Here is a 19,113-nt window from a genome sequence, read left to right on the forward strand (position 1 = left end):
CAGTAATCTGCAGACTGTTTGTCTTCTAGAATACAAAAAATGTAAGAAAATAAAATAGAAATCCCACCAATTCGTTATCCCGTCCTGAAGTGATGCCTTCACTGTCAAAATGAGAAGAATTAAAATCCAATTATCAAAGTGGTTCAACGAAAAAATTAAATCCTCACATTTCAAAAGTTGTACACAAAATATAAATATCAAACAGATCATTAGCTTTTATACTGCTTGCATTTTAACTGTTGCAATACGTTTAGTAAACAGAGGAATTAAAAAAAGTATGAGACTTCTGTACCTGTGGACAGCAGTTTAGGGCTATTTATTAATATATATGTTAATACAGTCCATCACTGTCTCCTACAATCACAGCAGCTCAACCGTGGCTGAAGATAATGTCGCTATTTACTTCAAACTTCACACATTATCATGGAATTGAACTGATCTTGACAAACAAAATACATAAAAACTGATATATCTTTAAAAATGTTTCAGAAATAACTTTCTAATATTTACAGGTGAGTGATATTCTAGACTGTCAAGGTTTATTTCAAATGCATCATCACTCAGTAAAGTTAATGGCTTTCAGATCCTTATTAAACTACCAGTAATCATTGTATTAAACTTAAAAAATGATTAATCAATAAAGAATAAGTAATAACAGCTTACTGCAGTGTAATCCTGCACCTCAAACGCTTCATATTTGACTCAAAATAGTTTGAACTTGTTAAGACTCATGCCAAAATCCCTTTAAAATGAGATGATAGTAGTTTCTTCCAATCTTACAACAGATCACGTGTTGTAGAGCACTAAAGTAGAATTAATTTGAATATTTCTAAATTATTTGATTCTCTAATGTGACTTTTCATCTATTATTATTAAGTAAATATCTCATGAGAAGGAAAGGGAGACATCCAACAGTAGGAATGAAAAGTTTAACCAATTAATGCACATTTTATTTGAAAGAAAACGAATTATTGGAGAAATAAAACACCTTTGCAGAAACATTCACAGCGTCTGAAGGGGTCAATTCAAAGTCAAAGTCAAAGCGAAACGAGCATTAACAGCTCTATCACAAGCAAAGGTAGGCAACACCTGAAAGTGGCAGCAAAATGCTCCGTCAGATGAGTTCGGCGAGGTGCGTGTCCGTGCCAGGGCGGAGGAGGAGAAGAAGAAGAGGACGAGCGGAAACGGAAGTGCGACTCTTTTGTTTTGAAAGAGGGAAATTTAAAACTGGATGGCGTTAGAAGTAAACAGACGAAGAAGCGGAATAGCTCTACAAAAGAAGACTAAAAATGACCACAAACTGACATTCTTCACCTTGAAGTTAAAGTAGGTCGATAGGTAAACATTTCTGTCGGTTTTAGTTGGTTTAAATCTTCTCTGACGGTTAAATTCAGCGTGTCCGTAGAACTTACTGGAAACGGTTCGCGGTATGGTTTAAAACACACAATTACACACTATTCATATTTTTCTTCCCTTTGCCTCGTCTTTACCGGGTTTTAATAGTACCAGCAGCCTGTATCCCTGTAAGTAGATACCAGTGCCTGGTGTTTACCTGCAGAACTTCTGCAGAGAGTTGCATGCAGACTTAATTCATCAGAAAGTATTCCGGGAATCAACAATAATATGTTTTGTATTCTTAAGAAGAACACTTCAAACTCGTCATTGATTGACTTTAGATTTAATTTAGATTAATCCCCAGAAACTATTCGCCTTCTGGAGATGAAAGAACTTGCTGATATAGCATTTTGAACATTTGCAGCTTTGCTAGCTTTTTTCTTTCTTTCTTTCTTTCTTTTAAAGAATAATCTCAACATTTCTGTCATATTCATGAAATATTTGAGTGTGTGTTCTCTTTAAGGTACACAGTCATGTAACAGACACATTTTTACAATTTTCTGCTTATTAGTATCTTTATTTTTATTGTTAATTGTGTAATTAAATGTAGGAACTAATTTGACACAACCTTGCAACAAATAAGGTAATTGTTATTTGAATAATCAAGGTCTTAAAATTGCACTTTAACATAGAAGCCATATGACAGACTGATAGATGACCTGAAATAGATAATATTCAAAACACAATGTCCTCCGACCTGTCGTCATTGCGTTCAGGAACGTTTCGGCCGTCCATGATTTCGGCTGTGAGATTACTGCTGGGATTTGTGGGTTTTATTAGCATGTTCAACTGAGTGTTGTTCGTATAAAAACTACTAATGTACATTATGGCCTTGAATAAGCTGGCCACCAGGTAACATGTAAGAGAACAGAGAGGGGGCCGAGGACTGAGCCCTGTGGCACATCACAAGTCAGCTGAGCTCGGCTGTTTAGGAGGAAAAATGATTCAGCTTGACAAAAAAGCTTCTATTAGAGAGATATGAGACTAATAGACTTAAGAGCCAAGTCTCTAAACAATAAGGGCTCTAAACAATGCAGGATCGACAGTATCAAAGGAGGCACTTAAACCTATAAGAACAAACCGAGCTGTCTTCACTCAGTGATAGGTTATTGATCGCTTTAACATACGCTGTCTGTGATATCATAGTTATTGTTACTATACCATCTGAATCAAGATGGTCAAGATTGGTCACCTGACTCTACCTATGCAAACCAGTACATATCCAGAAGCAAAAAAGCTGGGTGACTTATTACCGTGACAAACACTGTGTCTGCTGTTAGTGTTACTGCAGAAAGAGCAGAAAGAAACCGGTTATGTTGAACTTTCATCATAATGCAGGCACCTGGATACTTACCTGCTATGCCTAGTTGGGGATCATTTGTTGACCACAGGTGGCCCTAATGGTGCTTTTTCTGTTTTGTTTCTTTATGACTTATGCAGTATGTTGTTTGTTAAAGACTTTGTAATGATAATTCTGTAGGTGAAAGCTTAATAAATGTGACCACGGCTCACTGTCGTCATGCTCCAGCAGGTTTCATTAGCACAAGCATGAAGAAGAAGACGAGGCGGTTGCAGGTTCCTGACTCATCCGATTTCCACGAGGGCTGTGAGTGATGAACACACACTTGTATGCTGTTTAGATTGTCAGCTGATGTAAACACAGCAGGGGGCCTTGCTGTATTTCAGATTTAGAATCGGCCGATAAAAAGAGCTGAGCGCCCTGGTGTGTTGGCATATATAGAATATTTAAGTGTGAAATAGTGGGCTCCTTATCCATAAAATTCTCCCTTTGGAGCTCTGTCGAAACTCGTTCTGATCTCTGCAGTTTATTCTCTGTATAAACCAGTTTGATATGAAAAGGACAAGTCGATGGATCTAGGTTCTGAACGACTTCCTCAAGCTTTCCAACCCAAAAATGGTGGAGTTAGCTGGATTAGCACTGATCGAGTCCACCGGCTGACTGCATTATTCAAGCCGATGGAAAGGACCTTGTGGTGGCTCCCACCCAGCTCAAACTCTGCCTGAAATAACTGCTGCAAGGTTGTTGGATTCAAAGAAGAGTTTAGAGTAGCTGCTCTGCACATTGTGAAAATGAAGAGATTGAAGGTCACTCTGTGTGACTTGACCTGAGCTGAGGTGTTAAATAATCATTAGATTCCCATGGAGAAGATGTGAAAGATATGCTTTTGACTGCAGTGACCAGTCAGGAGTGAAGTCCGCCTAAAGGCCGGTTTACAGCTCCCTGTTGGTGTCAGTTAACGTGACTTTCTGAACTACAACAGGTAAATGTGTGCTTGCACAGCTCAGCGAAGCTCTAACGCAGTTCTAACTCCATACCATGCTGCACCCGCAAGTCCAACAGGAAACTGAGTCCATTGAAGGCAAAGAAACGCTTGCGGGACCGTCTCAGATGTTGTGCAGCATGTATGTGAAGGACATGGTGTTGTGATGATACCATGCTGTGTCTGTTTTCTGAGAGTAAGATCCTGAGCTGCATCTCTGCAGCTCATTGTTTTATGTTCATGATCCACTAGCTTAGAAATGCTGCTACTAGCAAAGTAAGAACAGACGTAATGCAAGGCTAAAGAGACAGAGGAAAATAAAATAATATTTCTGGGTGTCCAGGCTGTGTTCTGTGCAGGCTCAGTGACGATGACCCAGCCATGTTTGGGGAGAAGGTTACAGTTGAAGAGCACAAGCTGTCCGTCCACTACTTCTGTTTGGTAAGTCTGTGTGAGTTTGTTCGTTTATTTGTGGACAGTTTTTCGTCTTTATTGCAATAATACATTATGTTCACACTTGTCACAAGAATATAGGGACTCCTAAAAGTACATTTTTTCTATCTCCATCTATCATACAAGGTAAATGTAAGTGTTTTAAACAGCTGGATATGAACTCAAAGATATATTTAAACTGTCAAACAGAAAAGAAAAGCACTATTTTTAACTCGGCTGTTGTGTTATCAAGTGTAGCACACACAACACGTTTACTGCGGGGGGGGCTAAATGGATGCTAAATGTAAATGAGCAAAGGCTGGTTTTGGCCACACATTTTATATTTTTATGTGTAACTCAGTCAGGAAGATCAAAATACATTTATGTAAGATTTAAGAAACCACATTTTTGAAAAATTCATGGAACAATTTAACAATAAAAATGAATAAAAAGCTTAGACGAGAACAGATACATGTTGACAAAATAAAAGCTTCAAAGAGGTAAGAGTCGGGGATGGATGAGAGGGGGCTGAAAGTTTGGAAGGCCTCTGAGGGTGCATGTAACTTTGGGACTGTGTCTCTGGACAGGCAAACTGGGCCGTTAGGGGTTCTTTCACTCTCCAGCCTCCCTGGTTATACTGAGTCGGGTCATGCCTGCCCTGTAGTAGTAGTAACCAGCTTAAATAAACTTAAACCAGCTTTATTGATACACATCCAAAAACATCAATGAGTAAGGCTCTCTGTTGGCGCCTTGCAAACAAAGATGGAGATGTGAGTGTTTTTGCTGCTATTTGGGGGCAGCCGTTCTGTTGCTCTGCTGTAGAAAAGAGAGGCTAAAGGGGACAAAGATCTGCTTTGTGAAGGTGTTAAGATTAGGAAGATTGTCTGGCTCAACAGTGGTCATTGTTTTTCTCCTTTGCTTTTTTATGTTTTTTTGGGGGGATTTCGTCCTCTTTATTGTGAAATTTGTTGTTGCTGAAGGTTGTCTCGAAGGCTCAAGCTTACTTTCAACACATAGTGTCATCACAGAAGCCTGTACAGTGTTAGCTTTTTGGAGGACTGCACATCTGCCTGTCCATCTGTGGAGGCACTGCAGACAGATACCTCTGTGAAGGTATAAAAGAGCCCTGCCTCTCAGTAACTCTGAACAGGACTTAAGCAGTGCTGCCCTTCAAAATGCAACCCTGCAACCTCTCGCACTCATTCAAGGGATGTCACACTGCCGAAGCAATGGCAGAAATAAGGAATAATGCACCTAAAGTAACTTTATACAGCCTGTAACTAATAATAATTGAAAAAACAGTAGGTTTTATCCTCATTCGCCATCATCAAACCAGGTTGAAAACCTGCTGAGAGGCTAAGCTTACTAACAGGTCTGAGGAAAAAAGGGTGGAGGCATATTTATTGATCAAATAAAATGAATTGATTTAAACATGCCCCAACCTTTGGGAGATTACATAACAACATAATGCTACTCTTTCAAAGTCCCTTTTAACACAGCATTGCATTACATGCTTCTAAACCAAGTGACTGATAACCTCCCATATTCCTGTGAGTAGTATTAATGTTTTTCCATTGACACTTAAACAGATGCTGGAAACAACCAGCTGGAACAGCTCACAATGCAGCACGATAAAGAGTGAATACATTTTTGTAACCAGAAAAGAAAAAAACTAAACAAAAACCCTGCAGATTCTTGAGCTGGTGTGTGATGCTCATGATGCTGGTCACTGATGCTTTTGTCTTACAGTTTCAGTAGTAAAATGTTTCACTCTACTCTAATGAGATCCTGAATATAAAACTGCAGCATCATCGGATGAAATCACCATTCTTATAGCTGAAAGACAACATCTGTTCACTGAATTCAGCTACACTTCATGTACACCGATGTCCCAGAGAGAGAGTGAGAGCCCCTTTCTGTCCTCGGAGAGGTCATTCTTTTCAATGCAAATGAACAGCCCTGCAGTCCCTCAGAAAGCTAACGGTGCACAAGCTCTGGAGATCAGCTACACGTGGATTGAATGCTAATTGATTAAATGTTAGCTTGAGCTAGCCAGAACAAGGACAAAATAACCGATTTCACAATCTGTTTATAGCAAAGAAGTACTGATGAAAAGCTCATACAACAGCTGGTGAGCTAGTTTCAGTCCATCACAAAGCAGATCTGTCTCCACCTAAGCCTCTGTCTTTTACACAGCACAGCAAGGCTAAACAACAGTGCTGACACAACAGAGAGCAGCCCACAGCTCAGACTGTTCCACATATTCATGGGACTGCCTCCAAGTCACCGCAAAACCCTTTAACATGTAGACGTGTGTTAGCAAGGCAAAAAGGTTTTAATTTTTTTAATTAACATGGGTAAACCATGCTTAATACAGGGCTATACCCAGGTTAAACAATTAGCCAAGTACCAACAGAAGTACAACATCAAGCCCACATGTTTGTGACACAAAGTTTCTAGTCACTATGTAGACATGTGGTTGGGCGATGTGATCTAAATGTGAAATCTTCGATTTTTTTTTCCCCATGTGACTTAATTTTTGATTTGAATATTTTTTTCTGTTTCCTTCATTAACATAACAAACAAAAAAAATGACAAAGAAATTGTTAAAACTAGTTTTTGCTTTATTTTAGAAGTAAAATGGGAGGAAATTAATACATTTAACTAATTTTCCTTATTGTTTAGCCAAAAGCGGAACCTAACAAAAGCCAAGATATATATATATATATATATATCTCTTATAAAACATATTTCTGACAGTGGCACAGTACCTTATATAAGCCCCTCCCCATATATAAGCTCCTCCCATGTAGAAGCTCCTCCCCTCTGGGAAAAAGCTGTCTTCTTTTGATCATACATACAGTTAACATGCCAGATTGAATGTTCTAGCAAAAATAGACCTTCGTTTCCCATGTGTAAACATAAACATGATCAAACTGAACCTTTTGGCTAATTACACATTTGTGGTGGATGTTAAAGAGCAAACTGAATCCATGTTTCAGTAAAATGTGTTTGATGCCCTGCCCTAGTCAGCCGACCCTTTCATAACCTCATCATACTTGCATACCTGTCTGTGATTCATTTCCTTCCTGAGCGTCTAATCTCAAGGTTGTAGTGAGCTCACGTTAAGTGATGTAATATGAATGAATTTATTCAGCATGAGAGCAGTACTGTGATCATTAAACTCATTTTAGTCACCAAGAAACGGACAATACGGCATTTCCAGATTTCCTTTAAACGCAGAAGTCGGAGAATTTCATGTGGACTTTTAGTTGGACTACTCCAACTAATTGGTCAAATTGGTTCAGTCAACATTCATAGTTTAGCACTTAATATATTCCAAATAATGTTCCTTAATATCAAGAGTGTGTGCTAATGAATTTGTGTGTTGTACCAGTTAACATCTTGTGGAGTTTATCAGCGAGGAGAAGAGGATGAGGGCGTCTTTGGTTTCCTGGTTGACGACATCAAACAGGAGATCCGCAGGTCGGCTCGACTGGTGAGCGCATTATTATTTCACCGTATTACACTGTTCTTTATTATCATTAGTCCAACTGTCCAACACCAAAAATGACCCGATTTGTCACGAGCTTCAAACAAAGTTGAATAAAAGTGGTGCCTTTGGTCAAGAGGAAAACCAATGGATGGGATTTTTATTGGCTCGTGTGTGTCTACTGTTTGTTTCTCCATCAAGGCAAATCAAAGGTGGAGATACGACACTAGTCTAGTATGTTTACTCCACAAAATTGAATGGAGTTTGGTGGACAGTTGGAATATGGGTGAATCAATCAGTTCATCTTTATTTGTTTAGCACTTTTCATACAAAAAATTAGCACAAAGAGCTTTTCAAAAGCAGTAAAAACAGCAAAGATCAACCAAAACAGCCACGCCACCTCGAAGAGGTTGAAACATTCAAATAAATACATAAACAAGAGATTAAGACTTGGTTAAACTAAGGTAGGTTTAAGATGGGATAAGATTCAATTCTATTTAGCATAAAACAACTAAATCTAAGTCAAATATTGGAAAGTATGTGAATGAATAAGATTCAGTTTACTAAAACGGTAAGTCTTAATTTAGCTTCAACACTCCCAGCTGCCCTCAGTTTCCCAGGAAGGCTGTTAAATGGTCCTTCTCCATATGTTTTAGGAATGGAAGACCTGCGGGCTCAAGGTGATTCATAAACCAAAAGCAAATCAGACCAATATTTCGGTCAAAGACCATTAAATAATCTTAAAATCAACTCCGAAACACACTGGAATGTGGAGATGCAGAGGTTTTAAATGTGATGTAATATGTGCTCTCTTTCTGGTGCTCGTCAGCAGACAAGCAGCTGAGTTTTGCAGTAGCTGTAAGGTATCAGTGTTGTTTTCAGGAAGCCCAGAAAGAAGAGAACTGCAGTAATCAATTCTGCAAGTGATAAAAGTGTGTATCAGTGTCTCTGCGTTGGCTTCAGAGAGAAACGGGTTAACCCTTCAGTTTAAAGAACAAAAAACTGCAAGCTGGGATCAAATAAAACTCAAAGGCTCTTTATTTCTTAAGTTTATTGATGGTGACTTCAATTTTGAATACAGTTGCTCTTTGTGTGCCTCAGGACCGATGGCCAATACTTCTGTTTTGTCCTGGTTGAGCTGCAAGAAACTGTCTGCCATCCATGTCTCGATGTGCAATATTTAAAGTTTAAAAGGATGTATATGGGGCTCGGGCGGAGGAAGCAGAGTACAGACTTGTCCTTGGCAGAGTATTCATTTAGTGATCAGTCTGGCTTATTGTGTGTTTCAGAAATGTTGTGGCTGTAAAAAGAAGGGAGCATGTGTTGGCTGTAATGTCAGAAGCTGCAGGAAGATGGTTCACTTCCCCTGTGGGCGACAACAGATGTTCATCTCACAGTTTACTGGATTGTTCCCGTGAGTGCCTCCACGAGACGTTTTCTTTAAAGACGGTGCCATGGTCAGAGTCCTCTGTCACTTGGAGTGAACTGAACTGAGCTAATGCAAAAAAAATACATTTATGGTTGAATGTTTGCACCGTTCTAACCAAAATATACTGTAATAATTGATTTATTAAGACTCTGATATATAACTTGAGGTCATTTTTGTATACTTTATATGTAGGTATTATTATATATGATTGTATATTTATATTCATGTGTGTATATTCCAATGAATTAATGAATGACTACATAAATGCAATGGATAAAATTGTTGAATGTAAGAAGATTTATGTCTGAAACAGTGGAAATCTGGTGAAAAATCTAAACGTACAGCTGAAAGTAATGGATAAATGTTGAAAAGGCTTCATTTGGGGTCCCAAAGAGTAAGAACTGATGGCTCAGGTGGGGTTTATTTATGCAGAAAGAGTATCCTGCCAAACAGATCATAGTACTTCCCTGCTTCTAAGCTGAGAGATACTATGGATCCACAACTATGTGATCTAAACCTCTTTATCTGCTTGTCCAGGTCTTACTGTCAGGATCACAGTCCTTCTCAGTCTGTGTGTGTGGCTTCAGACATCAGTCTGCCTCAGTCTTGCTCTGTTTGTTTGGACTCCATCGACCCTGTTCTGTCCTACTCTGTCCTCAAGTGTCCATCTTGCCACACCAGCTGGTTCCACAGAGACTGTGTGCAGGTATTACACACATGCAGTTCACCCCAGTTTTATTTGTTGATTTACATCTTCAGTCGGGACATTTTGCATTAGTTTTATAGGAAATGGAGAGCAAATAACGTGCCACCCTTTCTGTGAGGGAAGCTAGTGTTTTAGAATGTAAAAATGCTGCAGATACAGGACAGTGTCCGTGACTTCCTCCTTGTATTTCTATGTGTTTGTGTCAGCGTCAGGCTCACAGCGCAGGCCTCTTCTTCTTCAGATGTACTCTCTGTAACAACAAAGAAAACTTCCAGGAGGAGATGCTCAGGATGGGAATATACATCCCGGAGAGGTACCACAACCATTCACCACCAGATCTGTTTCTCCCCACGAGGAACAAGCAGCTGAAAATACTCTAATCTATCCAGGATTCTATAGACATGTCCGGTGTTTTCTGTCCTTAAAACATCAAGAGCATGACAAGCTTATCCCAGAACACGCCACATGCTTTCTTCTGTTCAGAAAAGATAAAAACTGCCTCCTTATGTCATCATATCGGTTGTCATGCTGAGTTGGAGATGCTAACACTGGATTCTTTTTCTTTCTTCGCAGAGATGCCTCATGGGAGTTGGAGGCAAACGCATATTCGGAGCTTCTGGAGGTTTACAACTGTTGTGACTCTCTCACCTGCCTCTGCGACAGCGGACGCACGCACTCCGCCAAGAGCGGGTATGGCTTGCAAACCTTAGACTGCTCAATTGCCCTGAAGTGTGCTCAAGTTGTAGTTAGAGTTCATTTATTCAGCACAATGTAACGAGGTTATGATGAAAGGACAAAATGAACCGAGTGCTGACAGAGCAAGAACAGAATGATGCTGACGAGACATGATTAAACAATAGTTAAAAGCACGCTAAACTCTCTGTGAGCCAGCTTTTGAAAGAAATGACCTGATATTTGAGATTACCTTAAGCTGTAAAAAACACCACGTTTGACTTGAATGTCAAAGCTGAGATTAGAATCACAGATCACCCCACAGAGTTTGTGACATCATTTACGGTGACTAGAGCCAACAGGACTGACAGAAGGACCTCAGACCAGGAAGGAAAATGTTTGGTCTGTGTCAGAGACGAGCAGTGCATGCCAGTGCAATGTCAGTTTGTGACCTTCAGCGAGGGGTGGGTGATGCATCACAATATTTCAGAGTATTCTGACCGTGCTGAACCAGCTCACTTTGCTCTGTTAGCTGCTGAGCTTTCAGACTATCCTGGCACAGGCTCGGGTGCTGATGCTTGAGATGGTGAAATAAGTTCCCCCTTTCGATGTTTCAGGCTTCTTATTTCTCGTGGTCTGTTGTGTATCTGCTCGTTTGTATCCAACATAATTCCACTGAAGTAGCTGCTTTTTTGGGAAGGACATCTTCGGCAGTACCGCTTCCAGCCTTGTTTGCCTTCACCGTCACAACTTGAGTAACTTTGTGCCTTCAGGGGAGGGGTGGGCAGGGGTACCTGTGACAGAAAATGAGCAATGTTGAGCCTCAGAGGCTGTTCTATGCTGAAGATAATGTTTTATTTAAAGTATTTGACTCAAGATATAATACATCAGTACGATGTAGAAAAAAAGAGTTGTTAATTAATTGTTAATTTGGGTGTAGAGGGTAATCAAACCAATGGGAATAAAGCTTAAGGAAAATTCATCTTGACAGCACAGCTTGGATTGCGAGCAGACGTAATTTTCAGTTTGTTCAGATGTGTGCAGCATCAGCACGTCTTCTCTTTTCACATCATGTAAAGGCTTGGCCCTTCTAAAATGAATGTGTTTCTGTGTTTGTGCTTGAATAAGTTGGTTTGAGGTGATTCGATGCCGGCTGTGTGGATCCAGGGGCACTCACAGAAAATGTTCGGGGCTGAAACTGGACACCAGAGACTGGGCCTGCAGCGACTGCACAAAGGCTACCGACGGCAGAGGTGTGAGCCCTTAGATGAGCTGACTGCTTGTGTTGTAGCCCATGTGAAGAAAACTTAACTTTTCTGTATCTGAGACTCCTGCTCCTCAAACCCTCAGCTTGGTCTCATCTCTGCTTAGCAAAGGGATGACAATTTAAACCACCTGTACCTGCTGTGAACTGTGTGTTTCTGTCTGCTCCAGCATGCCTGGTCACGTCACCTCAGAGAGGTCAGCGGAGAAGCCTGCTATCCAAACGGCATCTCTCCCCCATTCACTCCTCAGTCACCTGTAAAAGGTATACAGACATAGCACAGCTTAGCCATGTTCCCATCTGTAAAAGGTACACAGACATAGCACAGCTTAGCCATGTTCCCACCTGTAAAAGGTACACAGACATAGCACAGCTTAGCCATGTTCCCATCTGTAAAAGGTACACAGACATAGCACAGCTTAGCCATGTTCCCATCTGTAAAAGGTACACAGACATAGCACAGCTTAGCCATGTTCCCACCTGTAAAAGGTACACAGACATAGCACAGCTTAGCCATGTTCCCACCTGTAAAAGGTACACAGACATAGCACAGCTTAGCCATGTTCCCACCTGTAAAAGGTATACAGACATAGCACAGCTTAGCCATGTTCCCATCTGTAAAAGGTACACAGACATAGCACAGCTTAGCCATGTTCCCACCTGTAAAAGGTACACAGACATAGCACAGCTTAGCCATGTTCCCACCTGTAAAAGGTACACAGACATAGCACAGCTTAGCCATGTTCCCACCTGTAAAAGGTACACAGACATAGCACAGCTTAGCCATGTTCCCATCTGTAAAAGGTACACAGACATAGCACAGCTTAGCCATGTTCCCATCTGTAAAAGGTACACAGACATAGCACAGCTTAGCCATGTTCCCACCTGTAAAAGGTACACAGACATAGCACAGCTTAGCCATGTTCCCACCTGTAAAAGGTACACAGACATAGCACAGCTAAGCCATGTTCCCATCTGTAAAAGGTACACAGACATAGCACAGCTTAGCCATGTTCCCACCTGTAAAAGGTACACAGACATAGCACAGCTTAGCCATGTTCCCATCTGTAAAAGGTACACAGACATAGCACAGCTTAGCCATGTTCCCACCTGTAAAAGGTACACAGACATAGCACAGCTTAGCCATGTTCCCATCTGTAAAAGGTACACAGACATAGCACAGCTAAGCCATGTTCCCATCTGTAAAAGGTACACAGACATAGCACAGCTTAGCCATGTTCCCACCTGTAAAAGGTACACAGACATAGCACAGCTTAGCCATGTTCCCACCTGTAAAAGGTACACAGACATAGCACAGCTTAGCCATGTTCCCATCTGTAAAAGGTACACAGACATAGCACAGCTTAGCCATGTTCCCACCTGTAAAAGGTACACAGACATAGCACAGCTTAGCCATGTTCCCATCTGTAAAAGGTACACAGACATAGCACAGCTTAGCCATGTTCCCACCTGTAAAAGGTACACAGACATAGCACAGCTTAGCCATGTTCCCACCTGTAAAAGGTACACAGACATAGCACAGCTTAGCCATGTTCCCACCTGTAAAAGGTACACAGACATAGCACAGCTTAGCCATGTTCCCATCTGTAAAAGGTACACAGACATAGCACAGCTTAGCCATGTTCCCACCTGTAAAAGGTACACAGACATAGCACAGCTTAGCCATGTTCCCATCTGTAAAAGGTACACAGACATAGCACAGCTTAGCCATGTTCCCACCTGTAAAAGGTACACAGACATAGCACAGCTTAGCCATGTTCCCACCTGTAAAAGGTACACAGACATAGCACAGCTTAGCCATGTTCCCACCTGTAAAAGGTACACAGACATAGCACAGCTTAGCCATGTTCCCACCTGTAAAAGGTACACAGACATAGCACAGCTTAGCCATGTTCCCACCTGTAAAAGGTACACAGACATAGCACAGCTTAGCCATGTTCCCACCTGTAAAAGGTACACAGACATAGCACAGCTTAGCCATGTTCCCACCTGTAAAAGGTACACAGACATAGCACAGCTTAGCCATGTTCCCATCTGTAAAAGGTACACAGACATAGCACAGCTTAGCCATGTTCCCACCTGTAAAAGGTACACAGACATAGCACAGCTTAGCCATGTTCCCACCTGTAAAAGGTACACAGACATAGCACAGCTTAGCCATGTTCCCACCTGTAAAAGGTACACAGACATAGCACAGCTTAGCCATGTTCCCACCTGTAAAAGGTATACAGACATAGCACAGCTTAGCCATGTTCCCATCTGTAAAAGGTACACAGACATAGCACAGCTTAGCCATGTTCCCACCTGTAAAAGGTATACAGACATAGCACAGCTTAGCCATGTTCCCACCTGTAAAAGGTATACAGACATAGCACAGCTTAGCCATGTTCCCACCTGTAAAAGGTATACAGACATAGCACAGCTTAGCCATGTTCCCACCTGTAAAAGGTATACAGACATAGCACAGCTTAGCCATGTTCCCACCTGTAAAATGTCTTGTTAGTGGAACTTTGTCTCTGTCTCTTTCAGGCCATCTTTACCTGTACAATCTGGATCACCTGAGGAGCTACTTCAGTCTTTAGTCCCTCAGCTTCATCCTGTCAGTGTCCAGGTGGAGGTGAACGGGGACCAGGCTCTGTCAGCTGGTCTGGAGCTGGTCAGGAGGGCCGACTTCAACCCCAGCCACACTCTGTCCATTAGGTCAGTAGATAAAAAGATTCACCTCTGTCTGAACATTTTTCTTTTGGATATTTTCCATTTTGCCTGTTCTCCTTTTAACTGTTCACCATCTTTGTCCAGGTTCATAGATGAGCATCAAACTGCATTTCCCAGCAGCCTCCTGGACCGAAACACAGCCAAGCAGTACTTTTTGAAGCTGCTGATGCAGCAGATCCAGGACTCTGTGGCGTTCGAAGGTCCATATGGGTCCAAAAACCTGGCACTAGACTCCCAGGGTAATAAGAAGTGATGGAGATCATTTGGGCTTTCTAATCATGTGTAGACATCTCAAGCATCCCACTGGGGATTCCACTTTTCAAACCTTGTGAGATCTGCATTAAGTGTGTGTGTGTCGTTCAGCTCTTCGGGATGACCTGTACTTTGACCTTGGCTGTCTGCTGGCCCTCTCTTTGGTTCACGGTGGCCCACCTGTTGGCTTCTTCTCCCACGCTCTGTATCAGTGTCTGTTCAACTATCCAGCCAACTGCCCACTCACTATCAAACACATGACCCCTGAAACACACTTCACCCACCAAGTCACTCGGGTGAGCACGGGACAAAGTTCCAGGCCTTCTACACCCCACAGCGGAGTACAGCAGCATTCCAGACATCTTTAAACCTTTTAAAACTAAACTAAACATATCATTGTTTCAGATTGCAAAGGCAGAGACTTTAGATGATCTGAGAAAAGTCATGGCAGCGAGCTGGGAGTACCTGGAGCTGGCTGGCTGCAACCGACCAATCGCTAGCCTCGAGGAGAGACAGGCTCTGGTGGATGATATGGTGAGCTTCACCATGATCACCAGGATGCAGCTGCCACTGCAGAGGTGAGATAAATGAATAGAAAGGCACAGTGCATGGAGCTGGTCTGTTGACAGGACTGCTGTGTGTTTTAGAACATTTTCTATCAGACCACATCTGGAATCGCCACTCCTGGAGGATGTTCATTTAGCTGTTCATCTTTTTGCTCGTTCGCTTGTTTTGCGTACAGTAAATATAACAAGCCACATTATGACATGAAAGCTTTTTGTAACATTTTGGAAAACATACCTAAAAAGGAATTAAGATTGTTGTAATCGATGGCTTTTTTCCAGACAAACGTAGGAAAAAATGTTGGCTTTTTTTATGAATTGAATGCTTTCTTCATCAGTCAGGGTCCAGCGGTTCACAGATCATGGACAACTTTTCCATTTCCAGGAACAAAATGGATCAAGAGAAATAAGAGGTTTGAGGTTATCATAGGATCATCATCAGCGGCAGAGGAGACGGGCGAGCTTGGACCCCTGGTAGGACGTGGCAGAAATATCGGGTGGCAGTACTGTTTTGGTTTGCAGAGACTCGGCTGATAGAGCAACTGTAATGCCTCTCTACTCAACTTTAAAACTTTAAAAAACTTTACCTGCCAGTACTGTATGTGCATCGTCTCCTTGGTGATTCCTCTCTGAGTCTCACTTCCATCCAACCATCCACAGTCCCTGGCTGCTTCTCTTCAGCCGCTGTGAGCTGCTTCTCTCCTCTTTAGGTGTTGCTGATGCTTTACTCTGGCTTCTCTGGATGGAAATCCCATTTCCTTCAGCTGCTTTCTTACAGTTTACTCAAACATTTGCTTGTTTCATTTCTTTTGTTGGACATTTTCAGACACAGTTTTCTGTCCCGACTCTCTGACGTCTTCCTCGGCCGACCTGTATGCTTCCCTTTTACAACCTTCCCATTTAGTTTAAACTTCAGACACAGGTGACTGAGAACAACCAGCATCTGGTTGGAGGAGTTGTCTAATCCTTTCCATGGTCCCTACTGCCAGCTCTCTGGTTGGGACCATGTTTCCTGTCAATCATCCGGATGAGGCAGCACTGCAAGAACTCTCCTTTGACTGCAGTTTTCCTCTGCTGGATTATAAAAGCCATTGATTAAAACTATTCTAAAAACTTTTTTAGGTGTGTTTTTTTTAGGTGTGTTCTGCTCTTTTGTGTCATATCAGTGATTTTTTTCTTACTTTCTGTAATCGAAAACAGCTGAATGATCATCCTCCAAGACTGTGGAATCTATATGTTTTACCCGTTGGAAAAGTATGGAAAAGGTTATGACATGAAATGTTAGACTTGCCATAAAAACACAAGGATAAAGACACCTTGAATGTAAAAGAATAATATTAATACAATATCAGTTGCAAACACTTCATCATTATTACTCAAACTTCTCTAACTGCATTTTTTAAGGTGAAAAAAAGCTGTAGTAACTGTGCTTTGGTTGTTTCTGTCCTGTAGGTTTCGTGAGGGTCTACAGACTTTGGGTGTCTTTGATCAGGTGAGTTTTCTCAGCACAAAGCTACCGTGAACATTAAGACACCTACGAAGCCTCAAAGTAACGGTGGATTCATCCATCCATTAGCCATGGGTCAGTCACTTTGTTCTCAGTTAAATGCTATCGTGTTGCTGTTGCTCAGAGCAGCAAACAGTGCATGTCTTTGGGTAGAAGACACGTTTAGAGTTGTGATGTTCTTGTAAAAGTTTGAAAGATTTGTAGTTGGGTTGCAAAATTCCAGGAAAAGTTGGAAACTTTTCATGGGAATTAACTGAAGATGTGGAACTTAAATAGTCGGTATGAAATATTTTGTAGCATAATCTTGGCTAAAACGATCAGATCTGATGCAAATACAGTTGAGTATCTGTTATTGTGCAATCACAGCACACTGCCTGCTGCAGGGCTGTGCATGGTGCATCCCTCCATCATTTGGAAGTCTGAATTACTAAAGCTACTCTTTGAGCCCACAGCCAGACAGACTACTGATGTCACACATTTGAGCTCAAAGTTTTGGTGATATTAGGTAGATATATTTGATCTTTGGTGTCAAAGTTTAACTCGCAGCTATTAAATAAAAATAAATTCATACATTAGCTAGCTAACTGGTAAACCAAATATACTGACTGGAAGCTAGCTAGCACAATTTCACCAAAGAGGCCATCTTATCATGGTGCTACTGTGATGCTGTTACTTCTGCCTCCTGATGGATTAAATCTTTATCCATTTCTTCAGCTATCTAGCCATACAGCTGTTTGTCTTATTCAACAGTAAAATGCCATTTCACACCAGCTAAAGTTGATGGAAAGTCATTGTTTAGAAATGAATAATCCAATCTGGAATATTTCCAGAATTCCAGAATTCCCCGAAAGTTCTCAGATATTTTCTGGGAATCTTCTGCCCCTTTGCAATCCTAGATTGTGTTAAATCTAAAGCATTTTGAACTGTGGACTGAATGATGTCAAAGCCAGCAGGCTGTAAGCAACATTCAGAAGTTTTGCATTCAGTAATCAAACTGCAAAACTAAAACTTTGCTCTGATCCAGGTTCAGCTCTTCCCGTCAGTCTTCTGCAGCATTTTCTGCCAAGCTGCAGCGCGTCCTACAGCTCAGACTCTGGGTCAGCTCTTCACCGTCGGCTTTTCTGAGCAGGAGGAGAAACTGAACCAAGAGATGGCCGTCGTCACCTTCTGGAGACACTTTCTGCTGGAGTGTGAAGGTAGAATTTAGATTTAATCTCAGATCTGTGGTTTTACTGACATTGTTTTTCAAGAAAGACTTGAGCAAAGGAAGATATTCAGATTACATTTGGACAAACATGTTTAATTAAGATAAAGGGAGGTAAAGCTGGATAGGAGCCGTGCTGCATAAGTAAGATGTGTCTTAATCAAAAGATGACAATCACACGTGAGTGGGTGTCCTCTTTCAAGTTGCTCTGCTGAAAAAAGTGATTTTCTTCAGGAAAAATGCTTTTCTCAAAGAGAAGGTTGAGACCAGAGTCCACGGATTGCTCTCAGGTTTTGCCCTGTTTGACTGGACTGTTTTGAGGTTTTAGATGGTTGTAGATGGGACCTTTTAAGGAAAGTAATTGCTGTGTGAAATAAAATAACTTCTTATGGGCTCATAGGAATAAATTGAGATAAAAACAAACTTTGACCATCTTTTTTCTGCCCTGTGTGTGCAAATATCTTCCTGAAGGACTGTAACTTAACACTTAATAGTTCATGCAATACTGAAGTCCCCTTCCCTCTCCTCAGTTGGAAGAAGCTCCATCTCCCTGCAGGACATCCTTCGCTTCGCCACTGGAGCTGACGAGCTGCCAGCAGTTGGCTTCCTCCCTGATCCCTCCATTTTCTTCCTCCACCATCCCACCTCCTCTCAACGAGGATCCAAAGAGGAGGATGAAGACGCAGTGTGGAGAGATAAGGGTCTTTTCCCTCAGAGCAAACCAGAGTCCAAAGTCCTCCTCCTGCCGGTCACATCCTCCTACCAGGCCTTTAAGAGCTCCATGGAGCAGGCCATCAGCCACCATGCACACCTGCTCCCCTCAGAGAGTTAGAGGGGAGGAAGCTGGAGGCTGACTTTGGATTAAGTCATTTATGTTACGTCTTCAAAGAAACTTCCAATGAAACATCTGTTGTTGGAGCTGTTCAACATACTGATTATTATTTAGTTTTTCTTTTTGTATTCAGTCTCATGTGTAGCAGAACAGCGTAACATCTGTGGAAGTTTTGCTGATTATCTCAAGTGTTAATTGTTATTTATGGATGTCAAACGGTTTGATCATGTTTTGGTGACTTTAAAATGCAGTCACTGCCGTTGTTTTCACTCGTGGTCAGTTCCAAAGTTCAGCCATCACATCAAATACACTGAGCTAGCGAATATTCCTGACCAGTGAGCAAAAC

General features: G+C 41.5%; 1 protein-coding gene across 1 annotated transcript; it reads left to right on the forward strand.

The window, feature by feature from the left end:
• The first annotated feature begins 1,173 nt into the window (after nucleotides 1–1,173).
• Nucleotides 1,174–18,767, forward strand: g2e3 (G2/M-phase specific E3 ubiquitin protein ligase). The gene is made up of 17 exons (XM_072365178.1): nucleotides 1,174–1,326; nucleotides 2,927–3,001; nucleotides 4,021–4,118; nucleotides 7,507–7,608; nucleotides 8,892–9,016; nucleotides 9,569–9,737; nucleotides 9,944–10,050; nucleotides 10,311–10,427; nucleotides 11,538–11,662; nucleotides 11,844–11,937; nucleotides 14,224–14,394; nucleotides 14,494–14,648; nucleotides 14,773–14,957; nucleotides 15,067–15,239; nucleotides 16,677–16,716; nucleotides 17,756–17,927; nucleotides 18,466–18,767. The coding sequence occupies exons 2-17, from the start codon at nucleotides 2,944–2,946 to the stop codon at nucleotides 18,765–18,767; spliced, it is 2,193 nt and encodes a 730-aa protein (XP_072221279.1). The 5' UTR covers nucleotides 1,174–1,326; nucleotides 2,927–2,943.
• Nucleotides 18,768–19,113: the final 346 nt, after the last annotated feature.

This window comes from Leuresthes tenuis, unplaced genomic scaffold (genome assembly GCF_036924035.1).
Source record: "Leuresthes tenuis unplaced genomic scaffold, fLeuTen1.0.hap1 SCAF_15, whole genome shotgun sequence".
Lineage (NCBI taxonomy): Eukaryota > Metazoa > Chordata > Actinopteri > Atheriniformes > Atherinopsidae > Leuresthes > Leuresthes tenuis.

Bases quoted from the DNA above. Each gene is read 5' to 3' on its own strand.
- g2e3 (XM_072365178.1), top strand. From the start codon at position 2,944: ATGAAGAAGAAGACGAGGCGGTTGCAGGTTCCTGACTCATCCGATTTC. The intron at 3,002-4,020 runs GTGAGTGATGAA...CTGGGTGTCCAG, and splicing joins ATCCGATTTCCACGAGGGCT to GCTGTGTTCTGTGCAGGCTC. The intron at 14,958-15,066 runs GTGAGCACGGGA...TCATTGTTTCAG, and splicing joins TCACCCACCAAGTCACTCGG to ATTGCAAAGGCAGAGACTTT.